We start from the raw sequence: 19,491 nt of genomic DNA, 5'->3' as shown, positions 1-19,491 counted from the left end.
AAGAAACAGGCCTATAAAAGACGCAGTATGTGTCAAAAGGGAATGTGTCATAATGGCTAGAGGGGTTTATATAATAGATCTTGACTACAGAAGTGACATCCAGCATTGAGTAAAAGGTTGGGAGAGTAGCGGTGACAACGAAAACACAACAGGAGATGAGCTTCAGCAGAACACTGGCAGGCAAGCCAACATTATGGTAAAGTTAGGGTTTCGTTTTTTATTTTAAATTATTCATATGTTGCTTACTCGCTGTGGTAATCTCTGATTGTTCAAATTAATTTTTCCTTTGTCCATTTATTTTTGAGTCAGGTTAACTGCCCTGGAATTACCACGAGAGGATCAGCAGTTTGTTCATGCATCATATATTGATAAATGCAAGCGGAGTGCACTAGTCACCAACAGAGAATGTATGCTCTGATGAAAGCATTTTTCACTAAATAATAGCAAAAAAGGCAACAAAAGATAGGCTGAGAAGTCTACTTTAACCTTCAGTATGAGTACAAACCACTCTTGTGTGCTAAATAAGTCTGGTAAACAAGTACCAGATAGACAAAAGCAGTAACTCTTAACAACTCTTAAATGAAAACTATACCATAAATCATCTCTTTCTTAACAAAACTGCTAAGCCTTTCCATTTGCAGTTACATGCAGTTATTTCTAAGATAAAATTATAAAATATAACACATAAAATAAAACATTACTCCACATAATCTATTACAATCTATTTTGTTTAGGAAAGTGGAACAGACATTATAATATTACTGCACAAAAGTGATTGAGATCTTCAAAAAAAATCACATATGGAAATGCCATTTACGCTTAGTATAATTAAGTACATTAATTAAGCAAAATGTTATAATGGCATAAAAAGTTAGAGCGACACCTCACAAAGGTGGCTACTGCCTTCCCACTCCAGTTACTCCATTCCAATTACTCCTGACCTCCTGTGTGAATTTCCTTACATTTCTGACCTGTTAAAAAGAATGTCACATTGAACGGGTGAATTATGAGCAGATGAAACCATAATGTAATCAGGTGACCTGGAGAACTCGTCTCTAAAAGCATGAGAATTTTAAGGATGATTGAAGCATTTCCCCAGGGAGGTTTAGCATTCATACTCTGAAGATACAAGTTTCACTTAAAGCATTTGAGCCCTTGTGCTAGAACGAGCAGCACAATTTGACTGGAAAATGGTGGTGCAGTGCTTAGTGCCAATCCCTTGGGACCCCAGAAAATTGTGTTTGAACACCAGTCTGGCCACTGTCAATGTGTAGTTGAAGTGTTCTCACTGTGCCTATGTCTGGGTACTCTGGTTTTCCTATGGCATCCCTAATGAGATGTGTGCTATGCCAATTGGCTACACTAACCTGGCCTGTTAGGTTTGTGTATGGGTGCCCTGCAATAGATTGGTTTCCCTGGTTCTTCCTGATCTTTCAGGCTCTGTTATTACAATGAATTATAATATTAGATGGACAGATGGGTCTCCTGTTTTTAACTTGGGTCACTTATTTCTGTCTAAAAATACATAGAAATGTCAAAAAGACATGGGCTTAGATGACAGGATACTACTTTCATTGTTCACTTATTTAGGAAGGTGATCACTTGGAGCTCTCTTAATACAAAACACGGAATCTAAACTGAAGAGGCTTAAAACAATCAAGTAAACAATACAACTCTGTCCCAAACCTTTCCTTGTAAAGCACCCTTTGTGGCTAAAGCAACAAATTTCAAGAAATAAAATTTAAAAAGAATGGACTATGTAAGCAATGCCAGACACATGGACAAAGACAAGAGGTAAGACAATGGCACAGCAGTGGCACTATCACCTCAAAAGCTTTGGACCTTGTTTAATTCCCAGATGGGATGCCTGCTGTGTGCAGTTTTCATCTTCTTCTTGTATCCCTGTTTCATTTATCCAATTTCACTCTGCTTTTTTAAACGCCTACATTTTGGCTGACTGAGCAACTAAAGGTTGTTCAGTGTAAGTGAGTTTGGCATTCCACCCACGCTGGACTCATTCCTGCCTTGCGCCTGCTGATGCCAGGATAGTTTTCCATTTTTTGTGTCTGTGCAATGAATAATCAAGGACAAAACATGAATGGATGGGTTAAGGTTTAAAAACCTGCACAAGGTGTGGTCCTTTAAAATCAATATTGAGTTAACAACTTACCTGCAAAAAATGCAAATTAGGCTTCAGTCTCTATAGGTAAAGCACAAGACTAAAACCTGCATTGCTGGCATGGTGCCGGTATTGGGCCTGGATAGATAAGATACTAGATAGATACTAAAGGTATTTGGCCCACCCTGTTTTTAAACATAGCTTATTTTTCATTACATACGTGCATTTCAGTACAGTTGTGCTTGAAAGTTTGTGAATCCTTTAGAATTTTCTATATTTCTGCATAAATATGACCTAAAACATCATCAGATTTTCACTCAAGTCCTAAAAGTAGATAAAGAGAAACCAGTTAAACAAATGAGACAAAAATATTATACTTGGTCATTTATTTATTATGGAAAGTGATCGAATATTACATATTTGTGAGTGGCAAAAGTATGTGAACCTCTAGGATTAGCAGTTAGTTTGAAGGTGAAATTCGAGTCAGATGTTTTCAATCAATGGGATGCCAATCAGGTGTGAGTGGGCACCCTGTGTTACTTAAAGAACAGGGATCTATCAAAGTCTGCTCTTCACAGCACATGTTTGTGGAAGTGTATCATGGCACGAACAAAGGAGATTTCTGAGGACCTCAGAAAAAGAGTTGTTGATGCTCATCAGGCTGGAAAAGGTTACAAAACCATCTCTGAGGAGTTTGGACTCCACCAATCCACAGTCAGATAGATTGTGTACAAATGGAGGAAATTCAAGACCATTGTTACCCTCCCCAGGAATGGTCGACCAACAAAGATCACTCCAAGAACAAGGCGTGTAATAGTCGGCGCGGTCACAAAGGACCCCAGGGTAACTTCTAAGCAACTGAAGGCCTCTGTCACATTGGCTAATGTTCATGTTCATGAGTCCACCATCAGAAGAACATTGAACAACAATGGTGTGCATTGCAGGGTTGCAAGAAGAAAGCCACTGCTCTCCAAAAAAACATTGCTGCTCGTCTGCAGTTTGCTAAAGATCACGTAGACAAACCAGAAGGCTATTGGAAGAATGTTTTGTGGACAGATGAGACCAAAATAGAACTTTTTGGTTTAAATGAAAAGCATTATGTATGGAGAAAGGAAAACACTGCATTCCAGCATAAGAACCTTATCCCATTTGTGAAACATGGTGGTGGTGGTAGTATCATGGTTTGGGCCTGTTTTGCTGCACCTAGGCCAGGACGGCTTGCTTTCATTGATTGAACAATGAATTCTGAATTATATCAGAGAATTCTAAAGGAAAATGTCAGGACATCTGTCCAACAACTGAATCTCAAGAGAAGGCGAGTCATGCAGCAAGACAACGTCCTTAAGCACACAAGTCGTTCTACCAAAGATGGTTAAAGAAGAATAAAGTTAATGTTTTGGAATGGCCAAGTCAAAGCCCTGACCTTGATCCAATCGAAATGTTGTGGAAGGACCTGAAGTGAGCAGTTAATGTGAGGAAACCCACCAACATCCCAGAGTTGAAGCTGTTCTGTACAGAGGAATGGGCTAAAATTCCTCCAAGCCGGTGTGCAGGAATGATCAAAAGTTACGGAAACGTTTAGTTGCAGTTCCTGCTGCAAAAGGGGGTCACACCAGATACTGAAAGCAAAGGTTCACATACTTTTTGCCACTCACAAGTATGTAATAGTCAATAATTTTCCTTAATAAATAAATGACCATGTATAATATTTTTCTCTCATTTGTTTAACTGGTTTCTCTTTGTCTACTATTAGGACTTGAGTGAAAATCTGATGATGTTTTAGGTCATATTTATGCAGAAATATAGAAAATTCTAAAGGGTTCACAAACTTTCAAGCACAACTGTATGCACCTTTTGTGATTATAATAATACAATGAGCACTAAGATAGGAGAGATTGACATAGATGAAGATACACTACACGGAATGAACAAAAAAAAGAACCAGCAAATTGTTAAACTCCTGACTTTCTCTCTAACAATTGACCGTGGACCCCCAGAGGTGTATTTCCTCCAGGGTGATGCTGAGTTTTTGTTTTCATCTTCACTGTCGTCAACTGGCCACAGTTCAACAATTAATTAAGTAACAAATAGTGTTTTAAACCACTTTATTTTCTGATTGAGCAAATCTGTGTCTTTATGTTTGTGCATTATGTAATTAGTAACTGGTAAAGTTTGCATTACAGCACTATACAAAAATAGACTGAACTGAATTGAAATTAATTGAATTGAATCTGAGATTGATCTTTGATCAGTCATGAACCATAGCAGACTTTGACATCAAATTGGTTTCAATTGTGCCTTCCTCTAAGAAAAAAAAATGTAAATGGAGCAGACTATAAACTACAAACTAAAATAAAATTGCAACTAAACAAGGAAAATGAGAAACTAAAGGAGAAACTAAACAAGGGAAATAAAGAGTGGGAGCACAGATGATGGCATTGCCCTAGCCTTGTGTAACTTTATTTTTTGCAACAGCAACTGTTTTTGAGCCATCCTGTTGCCCCCAAGTTTCATTTCACATGATTTTTGACTTGCCTTTTAGATTTCTGATTTATATCGAGTATTTTGTCCCTTTTTAATATTCTATGTATGGCCTTCTGCTTTTTTTGAGATTCCACTCATGTTTTATGGGAAACTTTGCCTGATTAATGTGTCTAATCTGCGCTTGACCACCTACCCATTTCACTTCTATACTTTGGGTCATAGAGTTGCTAATAAACTGCCTTGTTTAGTTATTCATCATTTGTCATCCCACACTGCACACTAACTCCGATTCGCACAGTCAGCTGCCTTCTACAGTGGGGTGTGTTGGACTGCAGTTTTGCAATTCAGCTCTCATCTGAAGTGTTACATTTATGCTGGCCAGGAAATCCAAACAAATGTCTCTTTTTTAAAATTAAGCAACATAGAAATGTGAACATCTATATTGCGATGAGACAAGTCTAGGAATAGAAAAAGATCTAATACAGAAGTCTAATTACTAGCAAACAAATTTTGGTCCAAATCAAGTCATTTAATAAATCCTAAATAGCTATTTTACCTTATTTGTAAACAAAAATATTAGTAGAGTTTTCTTTTTTGTAAGGATTACTCATAGTACATTGGGAAATGAATAATTAATGAATTAATGGACAAAAATGAGGGGCGGTACAGTGGCGCAGTGGGTAGCGCTGCTGCCTTACAGTTAGGAGACCCAGGTTCGCTTCCCGGGTCCTCCCTGTGTGAAGTTTGCATGTTCTCCCCGTGTCTGCGTGGGTTTCCTCCGGGTACTCCGGTTTCCCCCCACAGTCCAAGACATGCAGGTTAGGTGAATTGGCAAGGCTAAATTGGCCAGAGTGTGTGCGTGCCCTGCAGTGGGCTGGCACACTGCCCGGGGTTTGTTTCCTGCCTTGTGCCCTGTGTTGGCTGGGATTGGGTCCAGCAGACCACTGTGACCCTGTAATTAGTGGATAGTGGATGGATGGATGGACAAAGATGAAATCAAAGGACAAGCAGGATGTCAGGAAACTGGGAATGACCAAGAATGATGGTAGCCAAAAATTGAAGTCAAAGTCATTTGTGTGTTCAGCCTACACTTGAGTCAACAAAAGGCACTCTGCATTAAAATAGCATTAGTAGTGTGATGGGATTGGATTTTCAAGTGGTGTGTAACTGTGTTCAGCATGCCAGGACTGTGGTTAAATTCTAGGCAGGCACCTGGGCTGATCCAGATTTAGCTCCTAAATTAAATAGCTTCTCTGTCTACACACAGGATTACTCAGAATGAAGACTGTGTGAGGGAACATCTACATATAAAATAGAATGTATGTCTGTCTCTATGTTCCCTATACAATCCTACACTCTTTGACCACATCTAGACCAAGTTTTGCATAGTTGCTCTCTAGGACCATAGAAACAAAAATGACTACTTTTCACCCAAAATGTTTAACCTGGGGGTCTCAGTGGGTTTTTTTTTCCCGTTTGCTACAGTTTGCACACCAGTACCACCTGCTGGTTCAGAGTAAATGCAACATCCGAACAGACTAGAGGCAGACTAGCAGACACAATAACCAGAGCTTAGCATTAATTACCCAAGCAACACCGTGTGCTTCTTCTGTCTACTGTAATATAAAAAAGAGTATAATGCACTTTTGCAGGGGGATGCTGGGTGAGGCTTGATTGAGAATGGAAGTGCAGCACAACACAAAGAAGAACCAAAGAGTTGCTGTTTTACTCTTGCTTTGTCTTCTTTTCTTTATACCTTAACAGTCAGACATCACAGAGTTCATGGTTACAACTCAGACAGGAGTTACCACAAATCTGGAATCTAACTGGACCCGAAAAGAACAAATTCTCAACTCAGAGGAACAAAGACATAGCAATAGCAATAACAATTTGTCACTATTTAAAAAAACATATAAGCTTTTCATTGTTTAACCCATTCTACATACGTATATACCCAGGCAACACTGTGTACTTCAGCTGTTTATTATACTGTATATCTGTTATGAGTGTCACACGCATGTGCTTGGGGAGCAACCTAATGGCTCAGGTGAATGTAATTTACTGTTTAATAATGCCCTCTCTTCTCCTTTTCCCTCTGCAGAAAGGAAGAGTGACACCTCTCCCACACTGATGTCAGACACGCTGGACCCACCTCTTCCTCCCAGAATTCCACATAAGAGGAAACAACACCATCTTGAACAGTACAACTGAGATCTTCATTGCGCTTTTCCTTGCATTTTATTTTACGCCTTTTGTGTGCTTCAATATACGGGGTTTGCCTTTGGGTGCCTCAGACCCTTTATTTTGTGCCTTTTGTCTTTTTACAAGAGTTAAACATCTTTGTGGTGAACAAAATGTTTTGCAAGAGAAAAGTTATTTTTCTTACCAAATGGTTGCATGGGTCAAAGTTGACAAAAGCAATAGTCAAAGCTGAATGGATCAGACCTGTAGCTGGCAGCATCAGCCTAGCTCTACTTATTCTTTTCTGTTTTTCTTTCGCCTGCTTCCTCTGTACACATTGTAATTGCTTATTGCACATATAAAATAAATTTTAATTGAAATTAGTTAATAAATAGATTAGACTTTTATAAACCTTTAACACACTGCAATTGATTGGCAAGTATAATTTCACAATTACATAATTAACTAAGCACATCAAGGCCTGGCAACTCACCTTTCGTAGATTCATCTTCAATGGGTTGCTTGAATACAGTGATATCTTTGAAAGTGCACAAAAACAAGACCACTTTGTCATTCTCATTCCTTATTGGTGCAATCTGCATATAAAACCAGACAGGAGTTCCTGCAGAATGAAAAATGCCATCAGCACATTGATTTTGGATGGAGAAGTGGTTTGCTGATCAGAGTTTTATTTTCAAGTAGCAGGAGAAAAGCATGAAAATATAATTATTCCCCCCCTCTATGCAAAGCAGTCAGGCAAAGATTAATTAAGGTGGATGAATAATGAAGATGAAGATGAGGGAGCAAGGCTACCTGTGCCCATTCAGCTGTGAAAGAAAGTACAGAAATGACCATCTGACCGTGCTTCTTGAGATGTGTGCACACCTGCATTGACTAATAAGGAACAATTATCCAGGGGTCTGATCTGACAATTTATGAGACTTCTGACATGGGACCACCAATCAGGCAGTATGCTGCAGGCAATAATGAAATAATCTGCAAGGCTCACTAGGAAATACTGATTTCAGTTATGGTAGCTATATGTCCAGCTCTAAATAGTTTTAGAGAGATCTGATTAAAGCAAGGCTGCTTTGTCAGGAGTGACAATGTATATTTATTATAGTGAACTGTTGAGTTCTCCCAGTTCATCTCCAATAACAAAGTTATATATGTTAGGCTACTTGCTGAATCTCAGATGGCCTGGCCTGGTTCAGATTGGATGTGTGAGCTTGTGTACTCTATGCAAGATCCCATCCAGGGTCTTGAGACTGCCTTCTACTGTTATAAAGGATAACATGAGGTCAGAAGAATGCTTCTGTCATGGACAACACAGTGCCATTTACCAGCTCTTAAACTTCCTTTTAATTCCCAACAGCAGTGTCTTCTTCAATGTTTTCACATACAGTAGTATGTACTTTGGTGTGCTCTTACATCTCAAGGCAAAGACATGTTTATTAGTTAACTGGCAACTCTAAGTTTTCTTCAGTTCAGTGTGGGAGTTTGCACAGGTTTTCTCCCGGATTTACTGACATACAGTCCAGGTTTTGCAAGTATTTAATCTGAAAAGATAGTTTCAGAAAATGGGACATTTCAGCACATTCCCTGTCTAATAATGTGGAAGGGATTTCTGGTCATTATGGAGTTCAATAAAGAAGTTCATCTACAAAGTACACAGATTACTTACATTACATATTGGTGCCAATGTAGTTGAACAATCGCCACATGAAGGTACTATAGTAATAGAAGGACCATAGGGGGGCTATATCAGAAGTTCCCCTGTGCAATATGTGTCAGCTGGGGACCATTGCGTTATATGTAGCACCCAACTACTTAACATAATGACTATGTGACTTGGAGGTTGTCCTGTCCTTTAACTCTTTGAGGGCTAAATATTTTTTCATAAACTCAGTTTTCTGAAAAGCACCCAATGCACTGGCTTCACACATAAATCAACATAAAATGTCTGTTGCTGCATGCTGTGGTGTGCTGTGGTTACTGCTGGCACCACTTTTGCATCTCTGGCAGCAGTGGCTGTGCAGAGGTGGCTCGATGGCCAGCAGGAATGCATGGCGGGCCGGCTACCTCTTTGTTTTCTCGCAGCAGGTTGGCAATGGTGGTGGTTACAGTGTGACACAATATGGTTTGTACCTCTTGTCATCATAAGTGGTGGTCCTCCTAGGCGAACGCTGCTGTAGATGTATCAGCTACACGAACGCGTTCAGCACTACGATCAGCTGGGGACCGATTGGCCGATGCTGGTCCCTCACTTTCGTTTTCGATATCCACCTCCAAAACACTTGCATCAAACTCAGAGTCCAAAAAGTCAGAGTCCGATTCAGCGATAATATGTAAAACGTCCATGGAGTATTTTGCTTTGCACATTTGGTTTAGTTCACTTTGGAGTGGTCCTGAGGTGTCTTAATGGAGACACATTTCTCTTGATATTTCATATTTAGTATAAGACCTGTGAATCCTCCATATTAACAAGTATTTTTATCATCATGTCAATATGCCACAATGCACAGAGACCTCTCTAGTGATGTTTTATAAGTGTAATAAAGACCAAAAGAATCCTTTGTTACTTAAGAGTAAGTAAGCAATACATGCATTTTTGCAGCACCTTAACTAAAGTGGTACAGAAATTATTTAATGTGGCTTCTCCAAAACTGTTTTTGAGTGGGGCTTAAAAGCTCCTTCTGGTCACCAGTTGAGTCAGACAGTTGACTGGCAGAAGGAAGTGATGGAAGAGGTTTGGCATGAGAAAGCCTGGAAGGCGGAATGAAAGAACGTTTTTTGTGTTTTAATAGGAAAGTGTCTAAGGCATTCTGCCAAATAGACAGGGGTACAACTCACATGATAGGTGGGTTTTGATAAAAATTGTAGTCTCATGTGCTCCTTCCACACCGCTCAGCAGGATGTACTTTAGGTCTCATGTGTGTTCGAATACACATGGGTCATCTTGTTATATTGCCTGGATAAGCACAATGCTTTAATGTGTTTCTTTCAGTCTACTGAGGCCGCCAGTGCTTGTTTTATTTTGCTCTACTCTTTGTTATGATTATTTCTGGATCTCTATGAGTATCTGATCTCATACTTTGTTAGGAAATCACTTGAGAGTGCGTCCAAAGAGCCACAACAAGCAGACAAACAAACTGCATTTCATCTAGGTGCCCTTATATTGTGAATGCCATCTCCAGGCATTTAAGAAGTAGAGAGATACAGTAAAATCGATTCAATTTATATTTAATAATCAGACCTCAGTAACTTGCTGAGCATCACAATGTAAATCAAATGCAGTGACTGCTTCAGAAACCCAGTGGCTTAAAGTTCAATGTCTTCACCATTAGACCAAGCTCCCTTGTTGCCACCTAGTCAACCCCTCTTCATCTATATTTATGGCTAACTCCATATTGGGGAAATTGATTTTTAAATGAGAGATAGGTAGCTAAGGAAATCAGATACAGTAGATGATCAGAATGAGCTAAAGAGAAAAGCAAAAAATGATTGCCAACTGATACAGAGGACAGCTTGAAGGCCAATACCAGACACAATGACAAAAAGTGAAAGTCATTAAACAAACGTAATTGATTACACATTCCAGGACCCATAAATGAGGTGAATCTAATACACATAAAGATGAAGTGATGACTGAAATAAGAAGTCAGTAAGCTCTAAGCAACCTCAGGTGGGTCATGGTGATTGGCATGGATGATGGTGATGATCGCAGGAGAGACAAGAGCATTTGTCTTTACGTGATGAGTTTAAGTTAAATACTCACTGTTCTTCTTGTAAAGAAGGACTTCAAAGCAGTTGGACTCATAATTATCAAAGGTCTGCCTGACTTTCTCAATGGTCTTCTTGTCAGTCAGTTCGCCGTACATAAAACTAGAAGAAGAATAGAGAAGACAAATGAGTTGATCTTAAAGCCCCCCACATCCACTCAGATATTGACAAAAGCTGTAGCCAGAGGAAGATGGATGGCTTTAGACTGCTAAAATTTACTGCTTAGCAAGCTTTTATTTGCCATTATTCAAAGCTCATTGTAAAGTAGGTCAGCTCAGTAAGACAGCTTTGGTTTAACTTGAGCCTACAGTTTTCATCCCCTGAATAGCTCCCATTTAGGCCTGATCATAATTCAGTACTCCAGGGGCAAAGAATGAGTTCTCCAGAATGTCTAGATTACATGATCAACAATCAGACATATGGCAGCTACAAGATGATTTGCTCCAAAGTTTGTATAACAGGATTGTTTTCCAATATTGAATTTATGTGTGTGCCCTCAAGAATTTTGAATCTGCAACTTCACACTTGGAGACCACCCCGTGGATGTTAAAAAGCAAACTCTTATATAGCTTGATGTTTCTGTAGCCTGAGAAGCATGTAGAATTTATCAATAAATCCTCAGACTCACTCAGACTATAGGACATATGCAGTCCAAACTGGAGTCTATGGTACCAAGGTCAAGACATGGTAGGACTGCTAAGAACTTACCATCCCTTGTTATGTGTGAACAGGTTAAGTATGCAAAATGTCAGAATCACTTCACACAAGATGCACTAATATTAATATAAGTGGGCCAATCATTACTCAGGCTATATCCACACTACTAGTTTTTTCACATTGCTTACAAAAGTATCTTCATGCACACTAACGCATATGACATAGATGTTTGTCTATATTGTGCATGAGCAAAATGGATAGTAACACCACCATCAACAGGAGTTATCTTCAGATGCATGAAGGATAAGCAACAAAACAAGCGCCGTGGCAAGCAACCCTTCTTTTTCTGCTCTGTTGGAATATGGTTTTCTCTCATGAAGGGTACAGTAATTATATAGGGAATGAGAAATAGAAATGAGCAGCATCCAATCAGGGAAGTGCTTAATGTCTCATTAAGTATGAGAAAATCAGAGTGCGACTAGAGTCTGCATTTTCAGAAGTCCAACACTGAGCCAGCATTTTCTGAAGTATATGACTCTGTAGAGACTTTTCAAAAGTCTCAGTTTTGGGGGATTGAAAGTGTTGGGATATTGTGGATGAAAGGTGAATTTTTATGCGATGTTTGTATTTTAAAATAAAAACGTAGTAGAAAGGATGTAACCTCGGGCACACATGGGCAAATCTACAACCAACTTTATAACTTAAACAAACCAATCACAAGCGTTTGTCTGTTTTACAAGGTTAGCTATTGGGATGACGTTTAAACATTAGACTGATTGTGAAATAGTGCAACTGCTCCAGCTCTGAAGGAAACCATTCAGCTCTCTTAAATGTTAGATCTGGCCCTCTACTGTCTGCTTCACAGTGATTGGCTTACTAGAAAATCAGAAAAGTGGACAGTTAGTTTCTGGTGATAATTCAAATTAGGGCAGCAGATTAATTGCGCAATTGAAATTTTTTGTCCATATTAACTATTTTAATCACAATTCATCGTATTTTCTTCAAGCATATTAATATGTTTTATAAAGAAGAAATAATGCAGTGATTTTTTTTATACAAAACAGTACCTATGCATATTAAATTATTTCAGTTAGTTTATTGAACAGTTTTGTGCAACAGAAACAACTGAATAAACATTGAAACTCTAATCAGTCAACAGCTCAAAGTAAGTTTGTTTTTTTTTTTATTTTGAGCCACATCACAGTGCAAATTAGTGTAGCACTTTGATTGGTTTTGTCAATAATTCTGCCTTTAAAATGCTATGAAGATGAAAAATGAGACATTGATTTTCTGATTATTTACTCAGCCAGTTCCTTGAGCATACCAGCTTATTCGCTCTGGTTCTTCAAGGGAAGATATTTATATATAGAAAACAAATGTTCACCAGGGACCAGTATTGGGAAACAATACTTTTAAAATTAACTCATTACTTACAAAAATGTAACTAAATATTTTATAAAGTTACTTATTATAAAATATAATAAGTTACAAACTATGCATTTCATTTGCGTTATTTTTATGTCTAGTAGAGATATGAAGCCCATACTTGTAATCAAAATTAATCTATTTTCTTGAACAAAGAGGAAAAAGAATATTGCAACATTCATTACTGCTGCATTCCAGATTAAGAAAGATGATAACATAAAGCAGGACAGACTGAAAAAAAAACTTTTAAACATGTACCATGGTTATGGGTGATACAGGTTAGCCTGATAGGTTTATTCATTTAGATGCTTTAAATTGCACATTGTCAAAGAATGTATCATTTATGAATTCTAACTATCTTAACCTTTCTGACTATTTTAACCTATAAACCTTAACCATTAGCCCAAATGGATGGGAATGTTAGCATGACTAATTTGCACCGATTATTGCCTAATTTTGTTGGTTAAGGTATAATACAGGCTAATGTAGGTTATAATATAGGTTAAAGTACTTAACATACAATTAGTTGAACATAAATAACATGTCTACTTCGGAGGAAGTCTGAGCGAGGTATAAGAATCGAGTGTCAACTGTTTTATACCTGTTTGGAGATATGAATAGAAACTTCACCGTGCTGTTTCAGGTCAGATATCCCTCATGGACAGGGCTGACCCACTGACACTGACAGTCTCTTTTACACACAGATTTGGATTAGCAGGCTTCATCACTTTAATGTTTACAGCGCGTGAATCATCTTGTTCTGGATGTTCTGCTATACTACATATGTGACTATTTTTGTGTTTTTACCATCAATGTGTGAACGCAGCACCACTGACATGCATTCTCACAGATTGTGCAGATCTTGTCTGTCGATAACGCATCCACTCCGCTTGTATAACTGGTTTAATCTGAACTGTTGTAATATTTTTCTTTGTACAATGATGAGCAAATGTACTGTATCTATGAAATGATGTATATAAAATATGTCACAGATCATGTGCTTTATTAATTTCATCAGTACTCAGCATTTTAAGTTCCATTGTAGGACAATTCCGTATTATAAGTAATAGTTGGCAAGTGTGTGTAGAAGAAGATTATCAAGAAACAACATTGGAAATGATCAAGCGGCATTGACCCGGTATTACTTCATTTGGTGCTGCTTCATTAAAAACATGTGACATGTGGTAGGTTGAATTAACACATTTAGGGGTTGTGTTAAAAAACGTGATCATGGAAATTTTTAGATTGATAACTGCACGTTAACAGTCATTAATCAGCAGACCTGTTGAAAGTATTTTTGTGTTATTATTTTTGATTTCTTGCTTATTATCTCATTATACAGTTATTTGTTAACAACACAGATTTGTTTGTTCATTACGGTTGTTGCTGAAGACATGGTTGTGATTTCCTGGTTCAAAGCTTTCATGTTCTGTGAAGTGAGATAACTGTAGTCCATCCATCCATCCATCCATCCATTTTCTAACCCGCTGAATCCGAATACAGGGTCACGGGGGTCTGATGGAGCTAATCCCAGCCAACACAGGGCACAAGGCAGGAACCAATCCTGGGCAGGGTGCCAACCCACCACAGGACACACACAAACACACCCACACACCAAGCACACACTAGGGCCAATTTAGAATCGCCAATCCACCTAACCTGCATGTCTTTGGATTGTGGGAGGAAACCCACGCAGACACGGGGAGAACATGCAAACTCCATCACTGTAGTCATTTTATTTAAAGATGAGTGCCTCATTAGAAACTCTAAATTTAGTTTCATTTAGTTATAATAAGTGTAATTATATCTTAAGGAAGTCATTTAGAATTTCTGATATAAACTGACTGGACTGTTCTACTGACATAATGTGATGAATCCACATTTTTAATATTTATTATTTAATTTGTCTATTATTGGAACATTTTGATTGTTTATTTCTGATCATTTATTTTGTTGTTTTTCTGCAGACATCATTTTGTGTTCTTCTTATTGGATGGGAGCAGCCATTTTCTGAATGTCTTTGTATGGCCATGGCCATGTTGTTTGCAGTCATTATGCATCTGATGCTTGATGCATTGTGGCTTATTTAAGATGGCAGCACACAACCGCTTGTTCTGTGACTATTGGATTTTTACTAAATGCAGACTTCACAGTAGTAATAGAATAAAATAATTCAAGACAATATTAGACTTCTGGCTGGAAATCTAATTTGTTTGTTTTTTTTGTTTTACTTTGATTTGGGTTTGTGCCCTTCTTCTATATTACTTGACTTTGTTTGTCTGTTCTGATTTTTAAAATATTTGCCAATCCCTTGACAACATCTTTGGCCTTGCCCTTTATGGTGCCTTCCATCTCCTGGTTTCCTCGGTCACTCAATAATAAATTTCCTCCCAGGTATTCACTATCGACGACAGACATCATTGCTTCAGTACTGACTCTTGACAGAAAATGCCAGCAATGATTTTGCCTAGAGTTAATCTCTGCTATTCAATAACCATAAAAATAAACAATACTGTGTCCGACCATTCATTAAATGGACAGATCAATCTAATCCCTGTCAGATTCCGTAAATTAGTAGCATCATTTTTGTGTTACAGCCATTATTTTTTTTGAATGGTATGTAATTTTTATTCCTCTGTTGCTATGAATTTTAATGTTGCTTTGAATTTTGCTCAGCATATGTTGTGAGTTTTCATTTTTCTTTTATGATTATTATTTTTCAGTACTGTGCAACTTTTATTGTTCTGCTGCTTTGAATTTGAATTTTGCTAGTCATGCGTTGTGAGTTTTCCTTTTTACATTATTATTATTTTTCAAATGGTATATAATTTGTGTCATTCTGTTGTTTTGAATTTGGCTTTGAATTTTGCTATTTGCCATGTGTTGTAAAGTCTTGACATCACTGTACGGATTGTGAAGCTGTTGCTGTATAGACAGAGTTGCAGTGGTAGGACACGGGTTTTTGTGAACATCACTGCATGTCACAGCATCCATTTTACAGTATACAGTACAAGGATGTGTGTGGTAGTTGTAGTGTAAGTGAAATTTAAGAGATGAAAACTACATAAAAATTTTGGGAATACTTTTAGTGCATAGTTTTCAGAAAATTCAAGAAATCACCTAAGAACTTCAAACTTCTTTTGCATTTAAAGTGTAACACTCACTATGGCTTATGTGTTCACTAACACACTGATTGCCTTTTGCCTTTTAACTAAAATACAACATAGTGTCCAGAACTGTCTCTGACACACACTTCATTAAATAACTGTATCGGTCTGATCTATACAGAGTTTGTCAGGATCCTGGGTAGCAGGACAACCAAACTGGGTAACCAATGGGAGTTACGCCCCTGCCCTACATGCTGTCAGCACTCAGTAAGGGGCCCACCTCAGGGAACCGAGGAAAGTCAGGCTTGTAGGGCTTCTAGCATAGGAGATGGCAGCTCTGATATAAACCACAAGTCCTCAGCAGCAAGCCAGGAGGATTAAGGCTTATATCCTCAACAGCTAGAAAGGTGGATGAAGACTGCAATGGAAGAGATGCACCAATCATCAAGGATTTTCACACTGGATGGAATAGCACAACTTAACCACCAAGCTTGTGTGGTTATTGGTGCACACAATGATCACCTCACATTAATTTACCCATATGCAGGTTTCTCCTCACAGAACCCCACCCCAACCTAAGTTCCGTGGTGATGGATGTGTGGTAACAGAACAGGTGTAGTGTCACTGGATGCCCTCAGCCACAAGTCTGACCATAAGAGGATTCTGTGAGATGGCCATCAATATATTGAGCTGGGAGTATTTTCAGTAGCTGCAGACATGACTGAGTAGCCCTTTTTAGGGACCCCACCTGCTCATCCCCAATCGGAAAAGGGACTAGAAAAGGTGTTGTAAAAAAGGCCCAATCCAACACTCCTATAATGGATCGTGCACACTGTAAAAAAGATCTTTGGGTCCTCTTATTAAATAGTTGCATCCAAAAAGCTTACAGAATTGTGAAGGACCGTTCCCACCCCTACCATGGTCACTGTATTATCTGAACCAGCTCTGCCAGGTACAACAGCAGCTTTTACTACTTACTTGTCTGGACTCTGAACTCTGTGCTGTACCCCTGCCCTCAGATCTGCCCTAACAGCAAATTTATACGCAGTAAATGTTACACTTGTCATTAATATTTTTTTTTTATTGCTTACTGATATTATTTATTATGTATCACTCTCTATTTCAAATTATTACCATCTATTCTCTTAGCTATTATTGATTTTTAATTATTTATCTATTATAGTATAGTACAGTTCTTTACCTGTCTTGAACTTGTGCTGTGTTTATGTATGTTTAGCTGGAAGACCACATCCAGCAGGAACACTCAATTTGCAGCCAAGTAACAAAGACAACATGGATGAACATTACATCCTGGAATGTTCGCACCCTATTGGATAAGCTAAATGATGCTTATTGGGCATGAACTCCTCAAACACAATCATAGTATGGATGGTGAAAAATTATGGAATTCACAAAAAAGATGACAAGACATCTAAGCAAGGAAATTATACTAAATGCTGGACAAAGGAGCAGTCTGATTATTATAAGTTTGTGGTAATTGTAAACTGGGATGAAGCCAGCTTATTTAATTCATTGAATTCAGTTGACCTTTCTACGAGTTCACAAGACACTTGAGTGTACTGTCTCCTGTAGCTACACAGACAGAGGTATTTAGCAAACTTCACTAAGATAGAAGATAAATATTCACAAAGAATCAAAAGTGAAAAAAGCCTTAACAATTGTCTATGAAAGAAAACATTAAAAATATATCTTGTATATACCTGATTATGTTCTATATGCTTTTGGCATACTCTTGACATAATCGGTTCAGATTCATTTTCCAAAATCCAGGGGAGTTGGCTTTTTAAAGCATGGGAGAGCTGGTCTTTTGCATACAATTTCCCATGACTCCTTTTATTTCTCTTCAAACATTCCCTGAATCCGTACCTCATTTATGTTTTATTTGTTTTCCAAGTTCCTTAACATGATTTTGTGTTTGTATGAGTGGGACCCTATTTTGGATTAGGACTCTCAGGTGCAGAGGTCCTTAGGGTTGAGTAACTTACCTGAGAGGACTATTTAAGAGCCTTCACTTACCTCAGCAACTTCTTCTGGTAGTAGAAACCTTTTCCTGCTTTGCTTTGTGCTAATTTTTTAAGATCTCAATTCTTGTCTCTTGTCATGTGGATTTTTTATTTTTTTTTATTATAGGTTTTAGACTTTTCCTTTGGTAATTTAGTTTTTGGTTAGTTACTTCTGTTACTTTTCTGTTCTTTTTGTCAGAACGTGGTAATGTGAGAGGGTATCACAATGATCTGAAGCCAGTCAAGACAGAACAGGCACCAGCATCCCATTTTTTTGATTGATTTCTTTTTAATGTGAATGGCGCATGTAATTGAAGATCTCACCAGTCATGAGCAAAACGGGGACAGATATCATTTGTTAAATAAGTTAATATTAATGCTAGATTAGTCTGCATATATAAACATGGATAGACTGAGGGGGGACCCTGGCTTGAACTGTTGAACAATTGGTTGGATCCGACCTAGCTGTTCTGAAGGAACCACAGAAAAGACAAATATGTAATGTCAAATCTTAAGAGTTACCAAAACCTGAATAGACACTACAAATAAGCAACAAGCAGCGTGAGTGAATACAATTAGTCTGTAAACTTTTTGTTCTCATGACTCAGTCTTGTCCCTCTTAGTGTCTTTGAGAACTAATCCATGATGACTATTTCCCCCTTAGAGAATTGCCACTGACATTCATAGCAGAGCAATATCAATTGCTTAAACAACCTGCAGCAGCCCATCGAGAGACAATTCACAAACTGTACATGACCCATTCTCATTAAATACAACAATGAATTGCAAACCTACATGGCCCAACAGCAGCAAGGTGCGACCCATTTTGGGTCAAGACACATATTTTAAGAGACTGTGCAGTAACTGAATGGATAGCAAGAAAAAACAAAGAAACAACATCGAAGATAAGGAGTGATACATAAATATATATATTGTCAAACGTGAACTACAGGAGCAGGTAAGCTCAGTGACCCCTGACCTACATATACAGGTGAATCCTATAATGAGAAAGAGTATTTACGGGGTCAGTTGTAAGTTTCCTCCTCCTTTAATTTTCTCTGAAGAGTAGCAACATGGGGTCACAAAACAACTCTCAAATGACATGAAGACAAAGATTGTTCACCATCATGGTTTAGGGGAAGGATACAGAAAGCTGTCCCAGACTTTTAAGCTGTCTGTTTCCACAGTTAGGAACATATTGAGGAAATGGAAGACCACAGGCTCAGTTCAAGTTAAGGCTCGAAGTGGCAGACCAAGAAAGATTTCGGATAGACAGAAGCGGCGAATGGTGAGAACAGTCAGAGTCAACCCACAGACCAGCAACAAAGACCTACAACCTCATCTTGCAGCAGATGGAGTCACTGTGCATCATTCAACCATTCGTCGCACTTTACACAAGGAGATGCTGTATGCGAGAGTGATGCAGAGGAAGCCTTTTCACCGCCCACAGCACAAACAGAGCCGTTTGAGGTCTGCTCAAGCACATTTGGACAAGCCAGCTTCATTTTGGAATAAGGTGCTGTGGACTGATGAAACTAAAATTGAGTTATTTGGGCATAACAAGGGGTGTTATGCATGAAGGAAAAAGAACACAGCATTCCAAGAAAAACACCTGCTACCTACAGTAAAATATGGTGGTGGTTCCATCATGCTGTGGGGCTGTGTGGCCAGTGCAGGGACTGGGAATCTTGTCAAAGTTGAGGGACGCATG

The 19,491-nt window shown here is 38.4% G+C and overlaps 1 protein-coding gene across 2 annotated transcripts in view; it reads right to left on the bottom strand.

Moving 5' to 3' along the window:
- Positions 1-19,491, bottom strand: part of LOC120518316 (potassium voltage-gated channel subfamily H member 5) — a 407,701-nt gene that overhangs the window by 355,203 nt on the left and 33,007 nt on the right. For both annotated transcript variants that reach the window (XM_039741054.1, XM_039741052.1), the window contains exons 3-4: positions 10,563-10,669; positions 7,278-7,406 (exon numbers count right to left, since the gene is read on the bottom strand). In XM_039741054.1, coding sequence (XP_039596988.1) covers positions 7,278-7,406; positions 10,563-10,669 — 236 coding nt within the window. The remainder of the gene's footprint in view (positions 1-7,277; positions 7,407-10,562; positions 10,670-19,491) is intronic.

Source organism: Polypterus senegalus, chromosome 18 (assembly GCF_016835505.1).
Source record: "Polypterus senegalus isolate Bchr_013 chromosome 18, ASM1683550v1, whole genome shotgun sequence".
Taxonomy (NCBI): Eukaryota; Metazoa; Chordata; class Cladistia; order Polypteriformes; family Polypteridae; genus Polypterus; species Polypterus senegalus.
The sequence above is the reverse complement of the archived record's forward strand: the minus strand, read 5'-3'. Positions and strand labels throughout refer to the sequence as shown.